The 20,098-nt window shown below is 59.7% G+C and overlaps 1 protein-coding gene across 1 annotated transcript in view; it reads left to right on the plus strand.

The window, feature by feature from the left end:
- The window catches only part of GSE1 (Gse1 coiled-coil protein), a 97,341-nt gene that overhangs the window by 68,793 nt on the left and 8,450 nt on the right, over window positions 1–20,098 (plus strand). Inside the window, 3 exon segments of the mRNA XM_051629300.1 lie at window positions 14,252–14,470; window positions 18,137–18,336; window positions 19,826–20,007. Of these exon segments, the coding sequence (XP_051485260.1) occupies window positions 14,252–14,470; window positions 18,137–18,336; window positions 19,826–20,007 (601 nt within the window).

Raw genomic sequence — 20,098 nt, forward strand, 5'->3', positions numbered from 1 at the left:
GTTGGGGGGGCGCGGGTAGGGAGGGGGGCAGCACAACGTGCAGGCTTATGTGCGTGCACCCAGAAGCTTGCACCCATGCAAGTGTGCGCCTATGCAAGTGTGCGCCCGTGCAAGCGCATCCACGCAAGAGCATCCATGCAAGCGTGCACCCGTGCAAGCACGCTCCCGTGCAAGTGTGCACCCATGCAAGCGCGCCCGTGCGTCCCTGGAGCGCGCAATGCTTCCCCTCCCACCCCACCCAACCCCCCCTTTTCCACCCCGCCTTGGCTGATCGTTTGCTTAAAGCAAATTAAGCCGGGCCCTCGTTACTATGGTGCAGCCAGGAGCTCCAGCCTCCCTCGCTCTCCCCGTAATAGCATTTATTAGCCCTATTTGCCTGCAAGCATGTCTTCCCGGATCTGCTAATGCATCAGCGGAGAGGGAATGGGGGAGATCCTATCGGGAGGCTGATTTGCAGCCCCCCCCCCTCCCCGGGCAGGAGGGATTTGGGGGTGCAGGAGGGGGTCTCACCCCCCAACCCTCCCCCCGCTTTTGTGAAGCAGCAGGCAGGAAAGTTATTTCTTGTTTTATTTCCTCATTTGAAGCGACTAGGGGGCTGGATTTTCTGGTTTTATTTTGTCGTCTCCCCCCCCCGCCTCCCCTCCCGCATCAGCAGCTGTTTGAAAACAGCATCCTGGAAAAGACAGGGGGGGGGGGGGGGAAAGAAATAAAAATTATTATTTCTGTAGGCAAAGAGGAGGAGGGAGGAGGAGGAGCGGGTCTTGGGGTTGGGAAGGAGGCTTCTCCTGGCGGCTGGTCCCTGCTGGCGGGGCACCCCGGGGCTCCCCTCCCCGAAGATGCCGGGGGCTGATGGCTGGAGCCCCCGGGGGGGGCAGCTGGGGGGTAGCAGGGAGGAGGATGCCGGGGCGAGCAGCTGCCTGCCGCTCTCCTGCCCGCTCCCCTTCATTAGGGGAGACAAATCTGCTGTCAAGGAGCCAGATTTCCAATTTACCGATAATGATTCTTGCATGAAAATTGATCGAGGGGCAAGTCTGCCGCCTCTCTCTCTCTCTTTCTCGCCCGCCCGCTTTTGGCGCAGCCCGGGGGAGTCTGGGCTCTCTGCTCGGGACAGACGGACACCCCCTCGCACCCTTCTCCGAGGAGGGGACCCCATCCAGCCCCCACGCCGAGGGTCCCACCGCCTCCTCCTCCTCGCTGCCTTTCTGGGTGCCTGCGGTTCGCAACCCGGGGCTCCAGCCATGGCAGCCGGGCTCCTGCCCTGGTGACAGCCACCACCGCCACCCCTCTGCCGGCGCCCTGGGCTCGCTGCTATTGCAATTTTTATTTTTCCTCCTCCCCCCCGCGCACTTGATTCCCCCCCGCTCCTCCTCCTCCTCCTTCTCCTCCTCCTCCTCCCTCCACCGTATTTTTTCGCTTCTGGTTTATTTTTCCAACCCCCTCCGTGTGGCTTGGTGCTAATTTTTTTGGGGTTTGTGTTTTTTTTGTTATTTTTTCATTTTTTTCCTCTCGCTTTCTGACACATCCTCTTCACCTTGGGTTTTTAATTTATTTTTTCTTAATTTTATTTTTTATTCCTGGCCGCAATGGAACTGTAACATAAATCATGTTTGGGTTGAAACCACCTCTCTATTACTTACCAGGTAAGGCACCATGCGATGCTGCCTCCGGTTCACCCCCCTCCCAGCGTCTCCCTGCGGGGTCCCCCCACTTTGGGGACACCCCTTTGTCCGTCCCGACCACCGGCAGCCGAGGGGGATTTGGGGGTGAAGTTACTTTCTCCCAGCATCTGTTAGGAGGTTTGGGGTCCGGGGATCTCTGAGGAGGGGGAGCAGGCAGCTCCGGCGCGGCACTGCAAGGCTCTGCAGGGTTTTGGGGTGCTTGGGTACCCCCCCCTCTTCCCCTGCTGCCACTCCCTCACCCGAGGGGTTTCTTTGCTCCCAGAGGAGCCGGGGGGGTTGTGGCTGAGGAGGAATGGGGAGAAATGCTGGCTGCGCTGTTTTTTGGGGTGGGGGTCCCCGCTGGCGACCCCACTTCCACCCAGGAGCGGGGAAGCCGAAGTTGTCTGTGCTGCCCCAGCCGGCGGCAGCGGCCCCCCCAGGCAGCCGGCGAGGGAGGGGGACACCGGGGGTGTCTGGGGTGTTTTGAGAGCGTTGGTGGCGAGGGGGCTGGGGTGCGAGCTCGGGCCTGTGCTCAGTCTGTGTTTTGGGGATGTGTGTTTCAGGTGCGTGTTTCGGGGTGCACACTACGGGTGTGTGCTCAGGAGACGAGCTCGGGGTGCACCCTCGGAGTCCTCAAGCTGCGAGCTCCAGGTGCTCGGGGGGAGCAGGCTTAGGGTGCATGTTTTGGGGTGCACACTTAATGTGTGTGCTCAGGGGCGCAGGCTCAGAGTGCACGTTTGGGGTGCACACTCGGGGTGTACACTCAGGGTACTGTGTGCTCTTGGGGTGCAGGCTCGGGGTTCACACTCGGGGTGTACCCTCCGGGTGCAACCTTGGGCTGTGAGCTCAGGCTGTAAGAGGTCGAGGTGATCTGGGGGTGCGGGCTTGGGGTGCAGGCTCGGGCTACTCGGGCTGTGAGCTCCAGGTGCTCAGGGGGTGCCGCCGTCTCGGGGTGCTGGCTCAGGCTGCGCGCCCGGGGTTGCGCCGAGAGGCGGGGGGCCGGCGGGGGGCGGCCGTCCCCCGGGGGGGCCCTGCCCCCGCGTGGCGGTTTCCCCGCGGAAGGTTGTTTGTTTCAGGAAATGGCTTTTGCATGTGGCAGTTGTTACAGGAACGAGCGGCTCTGCCGAGGGCGCCTGCGCCGGAGTGCGCGGAGGAGAGCCAGGGAGGGCGCCGGAGGGGTGCTGGGGTTGAACTTGGGGGGGGGCCAAGTTCATATATCCCCCCCCCGCTCTCCGGGATGGTTTGTGATGTGACATCCCCCCTAGGGCTGTGAGATCCCCCCTAGGGCTGTGACACGGCGGGGACAGGGGTGACCCGCTTGCCCATGGCACCCTCTTGCTCCCAGGGCGCTCCCACCCTGCGCTCTCCTCCCACCCGGCCGCGGGGGTCCCCCTCTCTGTGCCCCCCACCACGGCACCATCCCCTTGCCCACTCCTTGCCGGCCTCAGACGCCCCCCGCGCCGGGGACTCCTCCGAAGGCTGCACGTGCAGGCAAGACAGCTTGGAGGTGGTTTTATTTAATTTTATGTACCCCCTTTAAATTCCATATTTAGCACGCTCTGGTCGAGCCGGGCTTCCCGGTGGCGGCTCCTGTTGCTTGAAAACTTCTGGCTTTTGCTGTTGTTACTAATGCACTAATTCCTGCGCCCTGGAAAACCTGCTCCGGCCGGCTCTTGGCTTCCCAGCCGCCTGGGAGGGGAAATGAGAGGGGGAAAAAAAAAAAAGGAAAAAAACTGGAGGAGAAAAAGCAAGCCAGAGAGGAGCATGGAAGTGTCAGGCTGCGAGATTTAAAGCAATTAAGGGAAATTATGTTGGAGGCGCTGGCAAGCGGAGAGATTTGCCGGCGGCAGCTGCTGGGGCGTTGGGAGATGCTGGTGGCCCAGGTCGGGTGGGAGCAGATGGAGCTGGGAACCTTTCCCCCAGGGGCTCGCAGGGGTTTTGGGAGCGCTGGGCTGGTGGTGGTGACTCAGCGGGCGTGAGTCCTGCTGGGGACTGTCACTGCCTCGGGGACCGCCGGGCTGTGGCTCGTGTCGCACGCTCCCCGGTGGCTTGCTGTCCCTGTTTGGCTGGCATGGGGTCCAGCTGGCTCCTTAGTGTCCCTCTGGTCACTGATGCTTCTGTCCCCTGCATCCCTCTGGTCACTGATGCTCCTACCCCATGTGTCCCTCTGGTCATGGGGCTGGAGATGTGCAGCGGGGCTCAACCGGCTGCAAGGGGACAGTGGGGATGGTGGGGACCTGTCACCAAGAATAGCTGAAACAAGGGTGCCAGGGAGGGGACTCCATTCCCCACCAGTACATATGGGAACCATACTTGTTGGCTTGCCTTGAGATATTTGGGTGCAGTTGTCACCCCACAGCCAGTTCCAGTGTCCCCTGGGGACAGCAGCACCCCTTGGGGACACAGAGCATCCCTAGAGAGCTTGGCTCTCTGCTCCAGCAGGCACGAGAGTGGCACCCGAATACACACAGCCTTTTGGGGTCCTGTCTCATTCTGGGTGTCCCCAAATCACCAGCAGTCCCCAGGTGCTGGGGGGACCCCCGTGAGGCGGGATGAGTCCCTGGGTACTTCGGCGTGCCAGGGAGGGTGGTGGCAGGTGCTGGTGGCGGATGCTGCTGACTCAGGACCTTTCCAAATGGTTCCTATTTTTACACCGGGGCCGGTAATATTTAGCCCGTGGAGGAAAGCAGATGGAGGGAGCTGGGTGATGCTGCCTGAACACCCTCTCGGCGGGTGCCGTGAGTCACCGTCGGCTTTCGGCAGCGCCGGGTGGGAGAACAGCCACCCCCGGGGCTGGGATTTGGGGTGCTTGAGGCTGAGCCCCCCTTTTGGTAGCCCCTGGTGGGGTCTTGGGTTTGGGGGTTGCCCTTTCTCATCCTCATTGGGTCGAGGGGTGTTGGAGGGTGATGCTTGTGGGGTGCTGAGGTGGGGAGGGGTGATGCCAAGGGGGATTTGGGCTGCGTTGGGGTGTCTGGAAGTGCTTCCTGCCTTTCTCGTGTGCCCACCCCACCATCCTCCTCCTCCTCCTCTCACCAGTCCTAAATTTGGTCGTCATGACAACCATGTCAACCACTTTCCAGATTCTCTGTGATGGTTTGAGGAGGGGAGGGAAGAGGGGAGCCAGGGGAAGGGGGGAGTGGGCAGGGGCTGCACGCCAGCCTGGGTGGGGGGAGTAGAGCATCTCTCAGGGCTTGGGGTGACACTTCTCAGATGGTTTTTCCCTGCTGGGCCCCATCTGGCGAGTGGGGGCCAGTGCCAGCCCTGGCGTGTGCCAAGGGGTCAAGGCTGGAGGTCGTTCCCTGGGAGGGGGCTCAATCGCAGCCCTCCAGCTCCGAGCAGTTGGGTGGGCACCCCCAAAATTCATTGCCTGTCTGCAGCCCTCCTGCTTGTGCCAGGGCCCTGCTGGTACCCCGGCGATGTCAGTAGCCACACGTCTTGAAGAGGGGTGAATTATTCCTAGACACCCCCTTTTTTCTTCCTCCCGTGCCCCCCCTCTATAATCTCTTTATTTCTGGGCTAAGCCTGGTTCCTGGTGGTTTTAAAGGCAGATTTGCCTGTAGCTATATAGGACAGGGTGGAAAATGGGCAGCTGTGCCAGTGGGTGTGCAGTGCCAGCACCAGCATCACCCCGTGGTGAGTGGGTGCCCTGCTCCCCGCACCCCCCGGGAGTGGCTGCTCCCTGCTCCAGCATCCCCCCAGCTCCAATACCTGGAGGTCCCCAGGGTGCTGTGGGCATTGCTCAGCTCCAAACCCACCCTGGGTTTTATTTTTTGGAGGGGAGCAGGTGCTTTCTTTCTTTATGGCCTGTGCCCCCCTCCCCCCTGTGTTTTCTCCCTTTCCTTGGCACCGGCTGCCGGCACCTGCCGGGGATGCTCCTCCTTGGCACAGCACCGGGCACGTGTGCGCTCGAGGCACCCAGAGCAGAGCCAGCGCTGCCCCCCCCCGAGCCTGGCAGCGGGTGCATACCCCCCCTCCCCCCCATATTCCATTTTATTATGAATTCTTAACTTTTCTTTCCCCCCACGCCACGCTTAATTAAACCCCACCACCTTCTGCGACTCTTCCAATTCTTTGGAAGAACAATCTTCTGAACGATTCTTTCACCAGCGTTAAAAAAGAGGGGGTGACACCCCTGCTCCCCCCCCAACCTTCCCCTTCCAAAGCCCTTTTGGGGGGAGAAGATGTTGCATTTCTGCATCACCAAGCTTGCTCCTTCCCCCCTCCCCCCTTCTTTTAAAAAATAACGCTTTAAAGATGTTTGACATCTGTAACAAACAGCTGGCATCCTGTTATGGAAGAATGTCCTTTTATTTCCGAGCAGGTTGAACTGTCATTAATAGTATAATTAGGTGATTATCGGCGTACAGCAGAAAACTGCTTAATTGCACAGCCAGCTTTGCGAGGATCCCCAGCTCCTTTATTGCTGGATTTGTTTTAGCCGCCTGAATTTTTTCGCGCTGTGTTGTTGTTTTTTTGCCACGTTGATTATTATTTTTTAATGCGTGTGGCAGCTGGGGGAGCGCGGCAGCACCGGTGGGGGGGACAGGCTGGCACTGCTCCCCCTTCTGTGTGTTTCCCCCCCGCCCCACCCCAGGTCCCCAGGGAGTTTATTTTTAACCCCTTGCTTGCTGAAATTGGTGAAAAGGGTCTCAGAGGTGGGTTTGGGGTGGGGTGGGGGGGGGGTTTGATGGGTGGGAGAGCACCCATAGGTGGGAGCTGAGAGGATGCAGAGTTATTTGAGGGAATAAAGGAGATGTATTTGTTAGCAGCTCCGTGCCACCAGCTGCTGGTGGGGAGCAGAGCTGTAGCCCCAGGAGGGCACCCATGGTACCAAGGGACCCTTCGCGCCCAGCCTGGTGAGACGGGACCCTCTCCTTGGGGCACTGTCCCCCTCTCCATCCCCTCTCCATCCCCACACATGTGGGGCACGCACGTGGCTCGCTGCGGCACTCAGGATGCAATGGAGTTGGTCCATCCCCTTCCCTGGGATGTGGCATTTTGGGGGCAGAGCAGATTTTTTGGCGCCCGCCAGACAATAGCGCTTTGTATCTCCCCCCCCCCCCAGTGCCGCCAAACACACTTGTTAGCGCCGCAGCTTTGTGCTGTAAATTTCCATGGAGTAATTACGTCTTAATTTATGATAATCCCGGGCGGGTGGTGGAGGGAGGCTAGCACCAGTCAAGTTTGGAAGTTGCCTGCCAGGGCCTGGGGGTCCCATGGGATTTGTCCTGACAGTGAACTTCTCCGTTGTGGTACAAATGGGGAGAGTACCCTCGAGTGGGGACTGGGGCTGTGCCCAGTGCTATGGAGCCATGTGAGAGTTCTGTGTCAGCCTCAGTTTGCAGAACAGAGTGTTCCCAACGTGGTGGCCAGGGATGCTGCCTATCCAGAAGCTCATGACCCCATGGGTGCTCAGGTCATGCTGGGGTGCTGTGCTGGATCCTGGTGCTGGCTCCTCCAAGCAGGAGGGAACCTCTCCCTTCCTGCAAGCCCCCAGCAGCACTCTGGCAGAGGGCTTGGACCCTTCCCCCTTCCCCCTGCTGAATGGCTCATCCCGCCTTTGTCTGGAGGGCTTATTACTGGGAAAATAGAGGCTCTTTTCCCTCGGCCTTCCCAGTGGGAAAATTAGACGCTTTGGCAATTTTCAAGGAGGATGATGGGGAGGGGAGGAAGGCTCTCGTCACTGGCAGAGGACCTCGGCACCAGGCAGGGTGCTGGCACTCTCCAGCAACACTGTGAGGTGGGAAATTTGTTCCCCCCCCAAGCCATCAAGAGACCCCAGGAGCTGCTGTGGGAATCCTGTGAGAATTGGGGAGCGTTTAATGCACACCCTGTGGAGGGAGGCAGGTTTGGGGGATGCGTGTCTGGTGTCACCGAGTGTAACCCACAGAGCTGGGAGGGTGCTGGCACCCATGTATCCCTCTGCCCATTGTGGATGGGGACTGCGGGTGCCCTTGGGCACCCTGTCCCTCACCCCAGGGTGGGTTTTGTCCCCAGAGAGGGATAAAACCCTGAGGTTGCGCCCGCTGCACCTGCAGCTGGGTCCCCGTTGGGAGGCAGCGTGCACCCACTGACATTTGCCAAGCGTAAAAATTCAATTAATTCCAGCAGGCAGATTAAATATAAGTGAATTTTAATAATTTGCTGGAAAGGCTGAGGATTACTGTAGGCAAAAGGGAAGATGCTGCGTGCATGGGGGCACCGGCCCAGTCTTCTCAGCACCGGCACGTGGGATCCCTGGTGCTGATTACCCTAAATCCTGGTGTGGGAATGGGGTTTGCTCCCCTCAGTGCCAAACTGTGCCACACGTGGTTCCCCCCCAGACCTGGGTTTTGATTGATGGATGTCCCATCTCCATCCCACTGGCACTGGCAGAGTGGTGTGCCTGTTCCTGTCCGGCTCTGCTGGCATTGCTGCTCCTTCTGACCCTCCTCGTTGGTGCCCGTCTCTTCAGGGGCTTGATGGGAAAGGTGAGCCCCATCAAGGTCAAGGTAGTGGAGGGATCCTGGGGAACCCCATGGGATGTTACAGGGGGCTCCCAGGTGAGGAGCATGCCAAGGTCTCACCGAGACCTCCACAGCATCTTGCAAAGAAAAAGCTGGTAACGTGGGGCACTGATGGTTAGCAGATGGCGCCGGTATTGGGAAAATGAAAATAGATGCAGTAAATTTGCTGTTTGCCAGTGTTAGTTTCTTATCCCAAGGTAAAACCTTCCCTCTGGCCCGTACTGGGCCATCTGCATGGCCATAGACCACCCTTTGTGCAGGGGGGACACTGGAGGGGGACCCCTCATCCCGCCCAGCCCCCTGGCTTTGCTGCTAGCGCGGGGGGATTGATGGAGATTGCCCGTGACCTTTGCTGGGACAGGAGGTATTACCATTAATACTTCTGTATTTCCGGAGTTCGCGCCATGCATAAATCTCATATCAAGCCGGGCGGGCAGAGTAATCTGCCAGGCAGCATTATTAATACCCGTTATTAATACCTGTTATTAATACGTGCCGCCCCTGCGTGCTGGAGCTGCTTGTGGATGGGGTGAGGGATGGGAGGCTGTGCCATGTAACCCCCCCCCTCCCCATTTTTGAGGTGGGTGCTGAGTCACTGGCTGCTTCCCACCAATGTAGAGGGGTCCCCTGTTGCCGCTCACCCCCATGATGACGGGCAGCTTTTGGCTGTAGACTCCCTTGATGGTGCCAGAGAGGGACCAGAGTGCCTCAAGGGCTGGAGGTGTTCCCTGGCCTTGCCCTGACACCCCCTCATTTGGTCTCAGCTGGGTCCTGGCCCCCCTGACCCTGCCTGCAGCCCCTCAGCCCCGCCAGGACCTGCCCCGTGCAAGCTCCAGCCTGTGTGAAACTCTAATCTCCAATTTTATTCGCTCGGCTCCAGCCGATTTGCATAATCCACATAATCACCCTGGTTTTAATTGCCCGCAACTCTGCAGAAAGATCATGTGGTTAAGTGGTAAATCATAATTAGATAAATAATTGGCTTGGCCGCAGCAAGCTGCTTTGTTATACCTGCCATCTGCTGGGCAAGGGCTCCTCGCGCTGGGAACAATGCGCTGCTGACGGCCAAGCCGGCGGTGCCCGCTGCCGAGCTGCTGGCATGGGACAGGATGGGGACAAGGGACACGGAGAGGAGGGTGGCCTGGCTGCACCAGGCGTTGGACAATGCCCAGCAGCATCAGGCAGGGTTTGATGGTACCGTGCAGCACCTGGCTCTGACCCACGAGGTGCCCCATGGCACCATGCAGTGCCCGACTGCTTTCTGCAAGGCCCAGTGGCACCATGCAGTGCCTGCTGGCACTGTCCAGTGCCTGGCAGCCCTGTGCAATTCCTAGCTGTGCTGCAGGGTGCCTGGTACCCACCCGCCTGCCCCACGTAGCCATGCAGCCCTCAGCACAGCTCATGCCCAGGGGAGAGGTGGGGGCTGCATTTTGCTCCCCCCAAAGCAGGGGGAGCCTTGAAAGATGGCTGGCACCCAGATCTGGGCATCAGGTGCCCAGAGGAGCCACCATGCCAACCTGGGTGCTGCTAGAGGGCAGCTCAGGGGCCAGCAGCAGCTTTTGGCACTTTTATTTTTGAAGCCCCCCAGCTCATTCTGCCAAGGCAGAAATGGGGAAGAAAGTTGCTTTGAAGCCAGTCTTTTACTGCCTTGATTTCTTGCGGGCTTAAAAATGCACCCAGGGGCTGTGGGGCTGGGTGCAGGAAGGATAGGAAAGGAGAAAAATAATCCTGCATCCTGCTGGCCCCAGCCCCTCCCCAGTACTGCGCCCTCCAAACGAGCTCTTATTAGTTTGCTTGTTGTCGTTTGCCAGATCAATGGTCCATGGAGGAGTGATCGATGGAGACCCAGCCGGCTCAGAGCGCCGTGTGTCTGGATGCTCAGTGCTGTGCCAGGCTCCCCAGGGCACCCCAAACTCTATCCCTGGCCAACAAGGGGGTCCTTGCCCTGGGGGACCTATCTGGAGTCCACCCAGGGTGCTGGGGAGCCAGCCAGTGGGGAATGCCCAAGGATGGGTCCTAAAACTGGACAGAGGCTGTGCCTGCAGCCTTGCATCCCTAAGGGATACTGAGCCCAGCCACCTCCACAGGCGATGGGGGAGAAGCAAGAGTGTGGGGGGCTCTGATCCATTAATTAATGGAGCTTGTTGTAGGTGCTGTTGTAATGAGGTGGGAAATCTGCGGTGCCTCAGTGGGACATCCCTGGCAGAGGAGGTGGTCCCCACTGCCTGTCCCCTGCCTGCGGGCTCTCAAGGGGGGGATGGAGCGTATGGCAGGGGGGGACAGCGGGCATACGCTGCCCCTGGCTGCCTGCCCTCCCTCCTGCCCGCACAGGCAGCCGCATTCAGGCAGCGTTGGGAAGTGGAGGGGGGGGGGGGGGGGCTTGACAATGCGAGGCCATTAGCATGGAAAATCCATGCGAAGCAGCTGTTCCTGCTCGGAGCGTGCAGCTGGATACAGCTCAGGAGTGGGAGCCGAGGCGCTGGGAGAGGGGAGGCAAAAAGCCAAGAGGGCCTCATGTCGTGGAGCATCACCCCAGATTCCTTAGGGGAGTCATCCCCAGCAAGCCCAAGTCCTGCGCTGGGTGTGGAACCATCCCTGGTGGGGGGAGGATGCAAGATGCTTGGGCTCTCCCTGCTCGGCCTCCCTGTGCGCTGGGGTTTTTTTCCGCTCCATTTGCCAGGGGTTGGAAGCTACTGCCTGATCGTATTTGGTAATAAATTATTAGTTCCAGCGCTCGGGAGCCCGGGAGCAGCTCAAAATAGCTGCTTTTAAAGCAGGAGGCTGGTGCGGGTTGAGTTCAATGGCAATCGGCTCTGAAGGGCACTTCATGCTCATCAGGGGCCTTTCAAGGTGCTGAGCAGGGGGGGCTGGAAAGGGCTTGGCTGGAGCCAAGGTGTTAAAACCTGCCTGCGCCACAATTCCCGGCAGCTGCCTGCAGTGGGGGTGAGGAGGTGAGTCCCCTCACTCCTCCAGGAAGGGGCAGTGGGGTTTGGGGGTGCTTGGGAGCCCATCCCTGCCCCGGCGTGTTGGTTTTGTCTCCAGCCCCACCAGGCAGCCAGACTGGTTCTGCTCCGGCTGCCGGAGGAGGCACCCGCTGCCAAAAAAAAACCCGCCGGCGTCATCAGGAGCAGATGGAGAGAAGATGGCACGAGCCCAGCTCCCAGCCCTGCGCCGGGAATGCGGGGGGCCTGGAGGACAGGGACACCCCCACCCCTGCCAGGAGCCGGGGGCTTGGGGTCCTGCCCCATCAGGGATGCCAGCTCCGTGGCTGGTGACACATGTAGGACAGGGTGATGGCCCCGGCGTTCCCTCCTCCTCCTTTGCAGGCACTGGGAATGCCAGACACTCCCTGTCGCCTGGTTCCCAGCCTCCCCCGTGGCCTCAGCAGGGGACCCAGGCATCCTGCAGCACCCTTAACCTCCACCCTGCCTTGGCTTGGGGTGGGGGGTGCCAGCCCCTCTTCCTGCACCCCACAAAGGTGGGGACAGTGGTAGGACACCCCACGCGTTTTTAGGGTTTGTCTCCCTGTCCTGGTGTGGCAACCGCTGGTGTGACCCCGGGGCTGCTGCCGGGCTCTGAACTTGACCTGTTTTCCTGCACGGATCTGCCTGCTGGGAAACGCAGCCAGGGAGGGGTAGGAGGGGACAGCAGCACCCACAGAGGTGAGTGGTACCCACGCCAGTGATGCCAGAGGGACGAGGGGATGCAGCAGCCCCCACATCCCTGGTCCGCAGGCGGATGCTCTCTGCCGCAGCGTGCCTCAGTTTCCCCAACTGGCAGTGCTCCCGTGGAGCAGCCCTGGGGACACCCGGACAGACGGACGCCAGCTCCGTCGGGGCGAGGCGAGCGAGCGGCGCTGCCCGGGCCCCAGCCGGGGCGGAGGCGCCGATTTTATCACCGGACAGGAGCGGGAGAACTGGTTTGGGGCAGCGGCAGGGTTAGCCAGGCAGCCCTGGGGTAACCGCGCGCTCCCCGGCGAGCCGCTGGCTCCGAGCTGCTCCTTTCTCACGCGGCAAATCCCGGCAGGATCATGAGTTGGTTGGGAGGCGATTTGAGGCCGCGGGGATCAGCTGAGCATCACACGGGTGATGTGCTGCCGCCAGCACCCCCGTCCCGGCCAGTGCCTGTGAATCCACACCCTGGGTCGGGGCTGGCGGGGGGGGCGGAGGTTCATGGCTGGGGAGAAGTTGGGGAGCTATGGAGAAGTGCCCTGGGGTCACAGGGCTGTGCCAAGGGGGTGTGAGGCTGTGCTTGGTGGATGTGGGGCAGTGCCTGGGGGGTCTGGGGCAGTGGCAAGGGGATGTGGGGCAGTGCCTGGGGGGGGGTGCAGGCCACTGCCCAGGTGATGCTGGGCCAAGCCCGTGCATGGTGCTGCACCTCCCGAGGGTGGCACAGGGGTGCACGGTGCTGCAGGCAGAGCCCACTGCCCCGTGCCCCCAGGGGACACCTGGGTGCTGATCCGGGGGGTCTGCAGGCTGCTGCAAAGCCCGGGGGTGCCTGGGGAGGGCTAGCGCTGTGGGTTGGCTTCCCAGCTGCTCTGGTAATGAATTTACATGAGCCGAGCGTGTCGACAAGGCGGCAGTCAATGGCTGAGAGCCCCGGAGTTAATAAATGCTTGTATAATGAGGGCAGAGGGGAGCGCGCCGGCCGCCTCTCCTGGGGCCGGGGGGCAAAGATTAATCAACGCTGAGTGGCACCCCTGGCCCCCCTGCCCTCGCTTCCACAGCTCCTGGCCACCCTCTGCCATGGGATGCTCTGGGGTCTCCAGTGCCTCCAGCCCCACTGGGAGCTTGGGGGGCCGCCCCTCAGCCCCCCCTACCTGTCCACACGGGAATGGGGCTAATTTTAGGCTGGTGTTAATGAAGCTGCTCGTTTGGAGGACTATTTTAAGGACCTTGACATCAGCAGTTGCTGTTTTGGGAGATGGAGAGGCCAGTGGTGACAGCCCTGGGGGGGCACAGGCTTGGGCACCCTGCCACGCAGCAGCATGTGCACCCCCACCCTTAGAGACCACCGTGCCCTAAAGCAGTTCCATGGTTTGAAGGTGCATTGGTGGGGAGCTGGGGGAGTTGTGGTGGGGATTTGGAGTACAGTGGCCAGGGGTCTGGGGGTGCAACGTGGCTGCAGTGAGGAGGATTTGAACATGCAATGCTGGGGACCCAGGGATGCAGTGCTGGAGAACTGGGGGTGTTGTGGTGATGTCCCTGGGGTGCAACGGAGGGGACTTGAAGAGGCAGCGATGGGGATTAGGGAGAGCAGTGCTGAGGCCCTGGGGGTGTAATATTGCAGTGGCAGGGATTTGGGGGTGCAGTTGTCGAGATTGGGGGGTGCAACTGGGCTGCAACGGTGAGGACTTGAAGGTGCAGTGGTGGGGGCTTGGGTATGAAGTGAAGGGGATTGGAGGTGCACTGTGGGGGATTTAAGGGTGTGGTGGTGGTGATTTGAAGGTGCCACAGTGGAAACTGAAGGTGCAACAGTGGGGATTTGGGGGTGCCATGATGGAGACCCAGGGAATGCAGTTCTGGGGATTTGGGAGTGCTGTGGTGAGGACTTGGGAGTGCAGTGGTGGAGATTTGGGGGTGCAGTGGGGCTGCAATGGTAAGGACTCAAAGATGCAATGTTGAGGATTTAGCGGTGCAATGCTGGGGACCCAGGGATGCAATATGGGGGATCTGAGGGTACAGTGCTGGGGATTTGGAGGTACAATGTTGGCAGTCAGGGGTGCAGCGGTGCTGCTGTGAGTTTTGGCAGCACCTTGCCCAGTCAAGGGGCTGTTCCCGTCTCCATCACCTCTGTCAGGATGCTGAAGTCCCTGTGTCCCCTCTGAACACCTTCTCCCTCCCTGCAGGGAGGCTGAGCCACCCTGCACCATTACCTGGAGTTGACCAAGCCCATGGGATCAGCAGGGCCACTGGATGCTGGCAGCAGCTGCTGGCCCCTGCCTCGCCTTGTTTTCCATGGGCATGGGATGTGTTTTGGTGTGCGTGGGTGAACCAGAATAGAAGGTGTTTCTTATCCTGCTCCGGGTGGGATTTGGGGCTCCCCACCCCGCCTTCCTGGTCTAACATGGGCTGCTCTTGTTCGCAGGCATGAGCCATGAGCCGAAGTCGCCGTCCCTAGGAATGCTCTCCACTGCCACCCGCACCACTGCCACCGTCAGCCCCCTCACCCCCTCGCCCCTCAACGGCTCCATCGTCCCCAATGGCAGCCCGGCCGCCAGCAGCACTTTGTCCGTCCAGGCAGCACCTTCCTCCAGCTTTGCCGCCGCGCTCCGCAAGCTCGCCAAGCAAGCCGAGGAGCCCAGAGGTAGGGGATGATGACAGGGACCAGGACCAGGGACGCACAGACTGAGCAGCAGTGCCTTCCCCTGCCAGCAGACCGTGCTTTCCCGCCATTTCCCCAGCCTAGTGTCTTTTCCCCAGGGCTGTGTCTGGAGGGGGCACTTCAGAAATTCGGTTCAGAAGGAATAATCCAAACGCTGTGTCACTCGTGATAACCCAGGAGAACATGGCACAGGGTGACCTGTCCTTCTCACCCTGCCCTCCCAGCCCTGCTCCCTCATGCTGTTTATTTTCCAGAGGTTCCTCAAATCTCTTCCTTCCCCTGGCAAATTGGCTAAGCAGCCAATTTGGGTGCCCCTGGGACGTCCCTGTCCCTCATCACCCTATGATAGCCTGGGATCATGTCCCATGGGAATAGCCAGGGCTGTCCTGCATGCACAAGGGGAGGCAGCCTGTGTCCAGGGTGGGCTGGGAAGCATTTCACCAGGAGACTGATGGCATCAGCAATTTACAACAAAATCCCACTGCCTGGGCACTTTGGTCCCTGGGTAGAATGCTTGTCCCTTTGCAAGGCCTTTTTTGGAAGACCCGTTTTGAACAACCCTTCTGGCAAAGCCCTGTTTGGAAGATGCTTTTTGCAAGGCCCTTTTATTCAAGGTTCTTTTTGGAAGACCCTTCTTTAGAAGACCCTTTTGGCAAGGCCCTCTTCAGAAGATCCGTTTTAGAAGACCCTTTTTGGAAGACCCTTTTTTAGAAAACCCTTTTTGCAAGGCCCGTTTTGGACAATTCTTTTGGCAAGGCCCTTTTTGGAAGACCCTTTATACAAGTGCCATCTGCAAGACCCTCCTTGTGGCCCCAAAATGCCCTGGCATAGCCATGATCCCAAGCCTCCAGCATCAGCTGCTCCCAAGGAAGCACATGAGGCCATGTGACACCGAGGGGACCAGCTCTCAGTGTTGCTTCACCCTCGCCATGAGCTCCAGGCTCTCTCCAGCCACCTGCTCCACAGCCTGTCAGCTGCTTTTTGGGACAGTCAGTTGGGTTTGAGGGGATTGTTTTGCATTTTCTTTCCCCCACACCCCACAGCTTATGCTTCCACTGAACTGCTCAGCCCATCCAAAGGGACATCAGTGGGTTTGGCTTGGATTTTGTGGCATTGGAGAGAAGCAGCCACATTCCCTTTGGATTTCCCCTTAATTACTGCATAGTTCCTTTGCAAAAAAAAACCCTGTCCTCGCCCATCTGGGTGCCTGAAGTGGCTCATGCTGGAGGTTTTTAACAAGGATGGGTTTGGATGGTGTTGGGAAGTGAGTTTCCCTGCACACTGCGGTTTCTCCACCTGGGAAATGAACCACTTTGCCCCCAAATCCTCACCCTGCTTCCCTTCCCACAACGGGCGATGCTCCACCATGGCAGATGCAGCCAATGGGACAATGCTGACCCGGTCCACCCGGAGTTGGTGGCTTTTGTTCCAGCTTCATGGACAGGTAATGGATTCGCTGCTGTGGGTACTGGTGGCTGCACGGCAGCCACTGTGTCCATAGGGTTTTCCTGCAGGGTGTCTGCAGGGTTTTGCCACGGGGTATCTGTAGGGATATCCCGTGCGGTGTCCATAGAGATGTCCCACAGGGTGTCTGTAGGAGTGTCCCACAGGACATCCATAGAGTTATCCCATGGGGTGTGTGTAGGCCTGTCCCATGAGGTGTCCATAGGGTTGTCCCACAGGGTATTGGTAGGGATGTCCTGTGGGTGTCTGTAGGGATGTCCTGCTCCTCTGCAGCATCCCTGGATGCAGGTGCTCATCCTAACCAGCTCCATTCCAGCAAAGCCCCATGAAGCCACCACATCCATGCCCTGCCCAGGGGTTCCTGCCTCTTGTCCCACCCTGGGCTGTCCATGGGTGCATTGTATTCCCCCTCTCCCTTCTTCATTCCCTCTCTCCCTCTTCCTTCCCCCCCTCCTGCCTTCAGGGTCTCAGCTGTTAATTACATTTGCCTGTCAGCCTGGGCTGCTAATCTGCTATCGCCGAGCGAAAAGCGGGAGGTCAGAAAACAAAGGTGACACCATCACACTGTGCCTCTTGTCATCTCCAATCCAGATTAGTTTCATTGACTAACTCCTGGCTGAATACCACCAGTTAATTATAACGATCACAAACCCTCCCGTTTAAAGCCACACAGCGAGAATTAAGGTTCTGAAGTAAGACTTTAGCTTCATTAATTGCCGGGCTCATTGTGATGGTATTGATTGTTAACGCTATCGCGTGGTGAGTAATGGCTTCCCAGCTCAGAGGGGATTAGGCTGCTAATTGTTGTTGGCCTTGCACTGACAAGATAGACTTCAGTGGGTGTCAAATCCGTACCGGCGGCCTCCTTTGTGGCGGGCAGCCTTTCTCCTTCCCCCAGCCTTGCCCCTCTTGAAATGAAAGCGATTCGGAGCGACTTGGGAGTAATTAATCAGGCAGGCTGGCCAGTGGAGGGCTGCTCCGCACGGCCGAGCGTCCTTCCCTGGATCTGGGGATGCTCCTGCTTCCCTGCTGCCTTCCTGGCTGCCTCCTGGGAGTGACGAGCTGGGAGGGAGGTCCCAGCTGGGAGCTAGCCTGGAGCTGGGAGTGAGCGTGGCGAGGAGTGTGAGGGGTGTGGGGGTGGAGGTGGGTGATGGGTTTGCTGGGTGAGGAGCAGGCTCACAGGCTTGCAGAGTTGAGGAGTCACCTTGCACACTGGAAGGGCAAGGAGGTGCACGCTCATGGGACCTGGCTTGCACGCTCAGGGGAGCCACACAGCACACTGCCAGGGTAAGGGGCTTGCTTGCACGCCCAGGGGAGCTGGCTTGCATGCTTGGAGGAGACAAGACCTCCATGCCAGGCTCAGTGCCAGGCTGTGGAGCATCATCACCTCTTGGCTGTCATACTGCAGTGGCCATGGGCCACCCTTTGGTGGCCAGTAGCCAGTCCCTGCTGGCGTGACAGAAACCTCCCTCAGGCCAGGCCTGGGGCTGGTGGGAGCAGGGTGTGGGGGCTGGAAGCCCCCCAGGCTGCCCAGTGGGGTTTTAGGATTGATTGATGTGCCACGAAGCAGACGTTGGGTGCTGTGTGCCCTGGTTAGCACTGAATTCGTATTTCTGCTCCAGTTCTTGCTTTTCTACCCACATCACACTCTCTGCTTTAATTCCCTTGGAAATATCACCAGCATCCCTGGGGTGGGTATCATTTCAAACACAGATGTATTATGCAAATAAAGCCAAAGCCTTGCCCAAGGGTTAAGGGCAGTGACTCCTTCATTCCAGCATCTCCAACTGCCCCACATTGTGCACAGTGACTTCTGCAGCTGGATTAGGGAGTCTTGGGTTTGGCTGGAGAAGGTGTGGCCACCTGGGGCTGGCATTGCATCCGTGTCACTTGTGCCAAGGTGAGGGGCACAGGCAGGGCTTGCTGTGCCCGGGAAGGGCTTTACAGCAGGTGAGGGGGTCACAGTCCCTGCTAGATGGGAGCAAAGCCTTTTAGCACTGAGGGAACCTCCCTTGGGACAGGGCTCCCCAGGATGGGAGGATGGGGGTCTGGAGTTGCCAACCACCCTGCCTGCATCCCCATGCCCCACCCCGTGTCCCTGCTAGCGGGACATCTTATGGGGATGGCTTCAGGTTGTTCAGAGGCTGGTTTCACCTGGTTAACCTTTCTTCCCTCCCCTCTCAGGGTCCTCGATAAGCAGCGAGTCGTCCCCAGTCTCCTCGCCGGCCACCAACCACAGCTCCCCTGCCAGCACACCCAAGCGTGGCCCCATGGGCCCCATCATCGTGCCCCCGGGGGGGCACAGTGTGCCCAGCACGCCGCCCGTCGTCACCATCGCCCCCACCAAGACGGTCAACGGGGTCTGGAGGAGCGAGGGCAGACAGGTATGGTTGTGTCTGAGGGGGTGCCTGACCCCCCTCCCCCAAAAGGATGGAGGGTGAAGGATGCCAGGCATGGCACTGATTGCGCCAACCACGGTCTGAGGTGCCAGGAGCTGCCGTGTCGCTCCCAAGGGACCGCAGGGCCAGTCCCCATTTTGTCCCTTCTCCTCCCCACCCTGTCCCTGGGCTGCCATCGTCCCCAGGCTGCCATCCAGGGTGGGAGCTCAAGGAAGAAGAGAAGGGGGGGGGGGGTGGGAGGTGTAGTGGCTAATTAAGAAGCATCGTTAGTGGCTCTCCTCTTCTCCGCACACTACAAGCAGATTCCCGGGGGGATTATGCCACTTGGAAAGACTAATTAAACCACAAAGCGGGGAGGCGATGGGAGGGGATGAGAAACGCCGAGGGCGGGTGGGGGAGCGATAAATGGAACCGTGATCCCCAGGCGCCCGGGGGGGGGCGTGGGGTGTCGGGGTGCTCCCCACCACCGTGTGTGTGTGTCCCCACCCGTGTCAGCACCTCCCCTGCAGCACGGGGGTTAACTGAGCGTGGGTTATTGTCTGGCAGAGCTGCGCTCGCAGCGTGACGCCCTGAGACGGGGAGGTAATTAGAGCAGAGCCTGGCACGCACCATAAGCATTAACGCAGGCGGCGGGGATGGGGGGGACACCCTTTGTGCTGGCCGTGGTGACCTTGGGACTGTCCCCAACCTGCCCCGGAGGGTCTGGGGAACAGGACTTGGATAGGGAGGAGATGCACAGCTCTGGGGGGTTGGTGGGGGTTGCTGCCATCCTGCTCCTAGAGCTGCTAAATGAACGTGCAATGACAAAGGGTAATTTTTAAACCTAACCTTGCCTTGCTGGAGGTCACCCCGCTAATTGCTGGACCCTGTATGGTCCCTTGTCACCCCAGAGAGGTCCCCTCTTGACAGGGGATCCTTCCCCAGCCAGTGTGGGTGCCAGGAGGGAGTAACCACCATCCTGGGAATGGAAATGGGGAACTGATGAAAGATGGGTGAAGGCCCACGGTGAGGTGGGGGTGCTGATGCCTGTCTGCAGGGCTGGGGGTGCCAGGGTGACCCCTGGTTAATGGCCACTATCAAAGTGCTCCAGATTCCCACCGGCAGTGTCTGTATCCTCCCCGGATGATTAATAGCTCTGGAGAACAAAGCAGCCTGTAAACTCCAGTCAGGTATCATGTGTCCTGCCATCAGCAGTTCTCTAGCTTCAGCACCCCTTCTCCTGCTGATGCCCCTGTGGGGTAGTCCCCTGCAAACCCTCAAGCCCCTCCAGCCCACCTTTCCACAACCTGAATGTGGGAGGATGCTCTGGTGGCTGTGTCACCTCGGGTACCGGTGACCACCAGGGACCCCATAGGCATGCTGGGGGACCCGCTGGAGGTCTTGGGGTGGGAAGAAAGCAGGGACCCCCCATCACTCGGAGGTCCCTGCTGTCCCCTAATGTCTGGCTCAGTATTTCTGCCTCTTTTCCTTCCAGCAAGAAGCGGGGTCACGGGGCAGCAGCAGCAGCAGCAGCCGTGATCGCCTCATCTCGGAGCCCCCCCTTGCACAGGAGAAAGCAGGGGGGCCCACTGTGCCCTCCCACCTCTTGGGGACACCCTATTCCTTTGGGCTGCCCCCCAGCTCCGTGGTCCAGGACTCCCGCTTCCCACCCCTCAAGTGAGTCTGGCAGCAATGGGTGGGGAAGGGGTTGCAGGAGGTGGGTGTCCAGGTGAGATCTGGTCCCACTGAGCATCCTAGAGGGAGGTGA

This window comes from Apus apus, chromosome 11, assembly GCF_020740795.1.
Source record: "Apus apus isolate bApuApu2 chromosome 11, bApuApu2.pri.cur, whole genome shotgun sequence".
NCBI lineage: Eukaryota > Metazoa > Chordata > Aves > Apodiformes > Apodidae > Apus > Apus apus.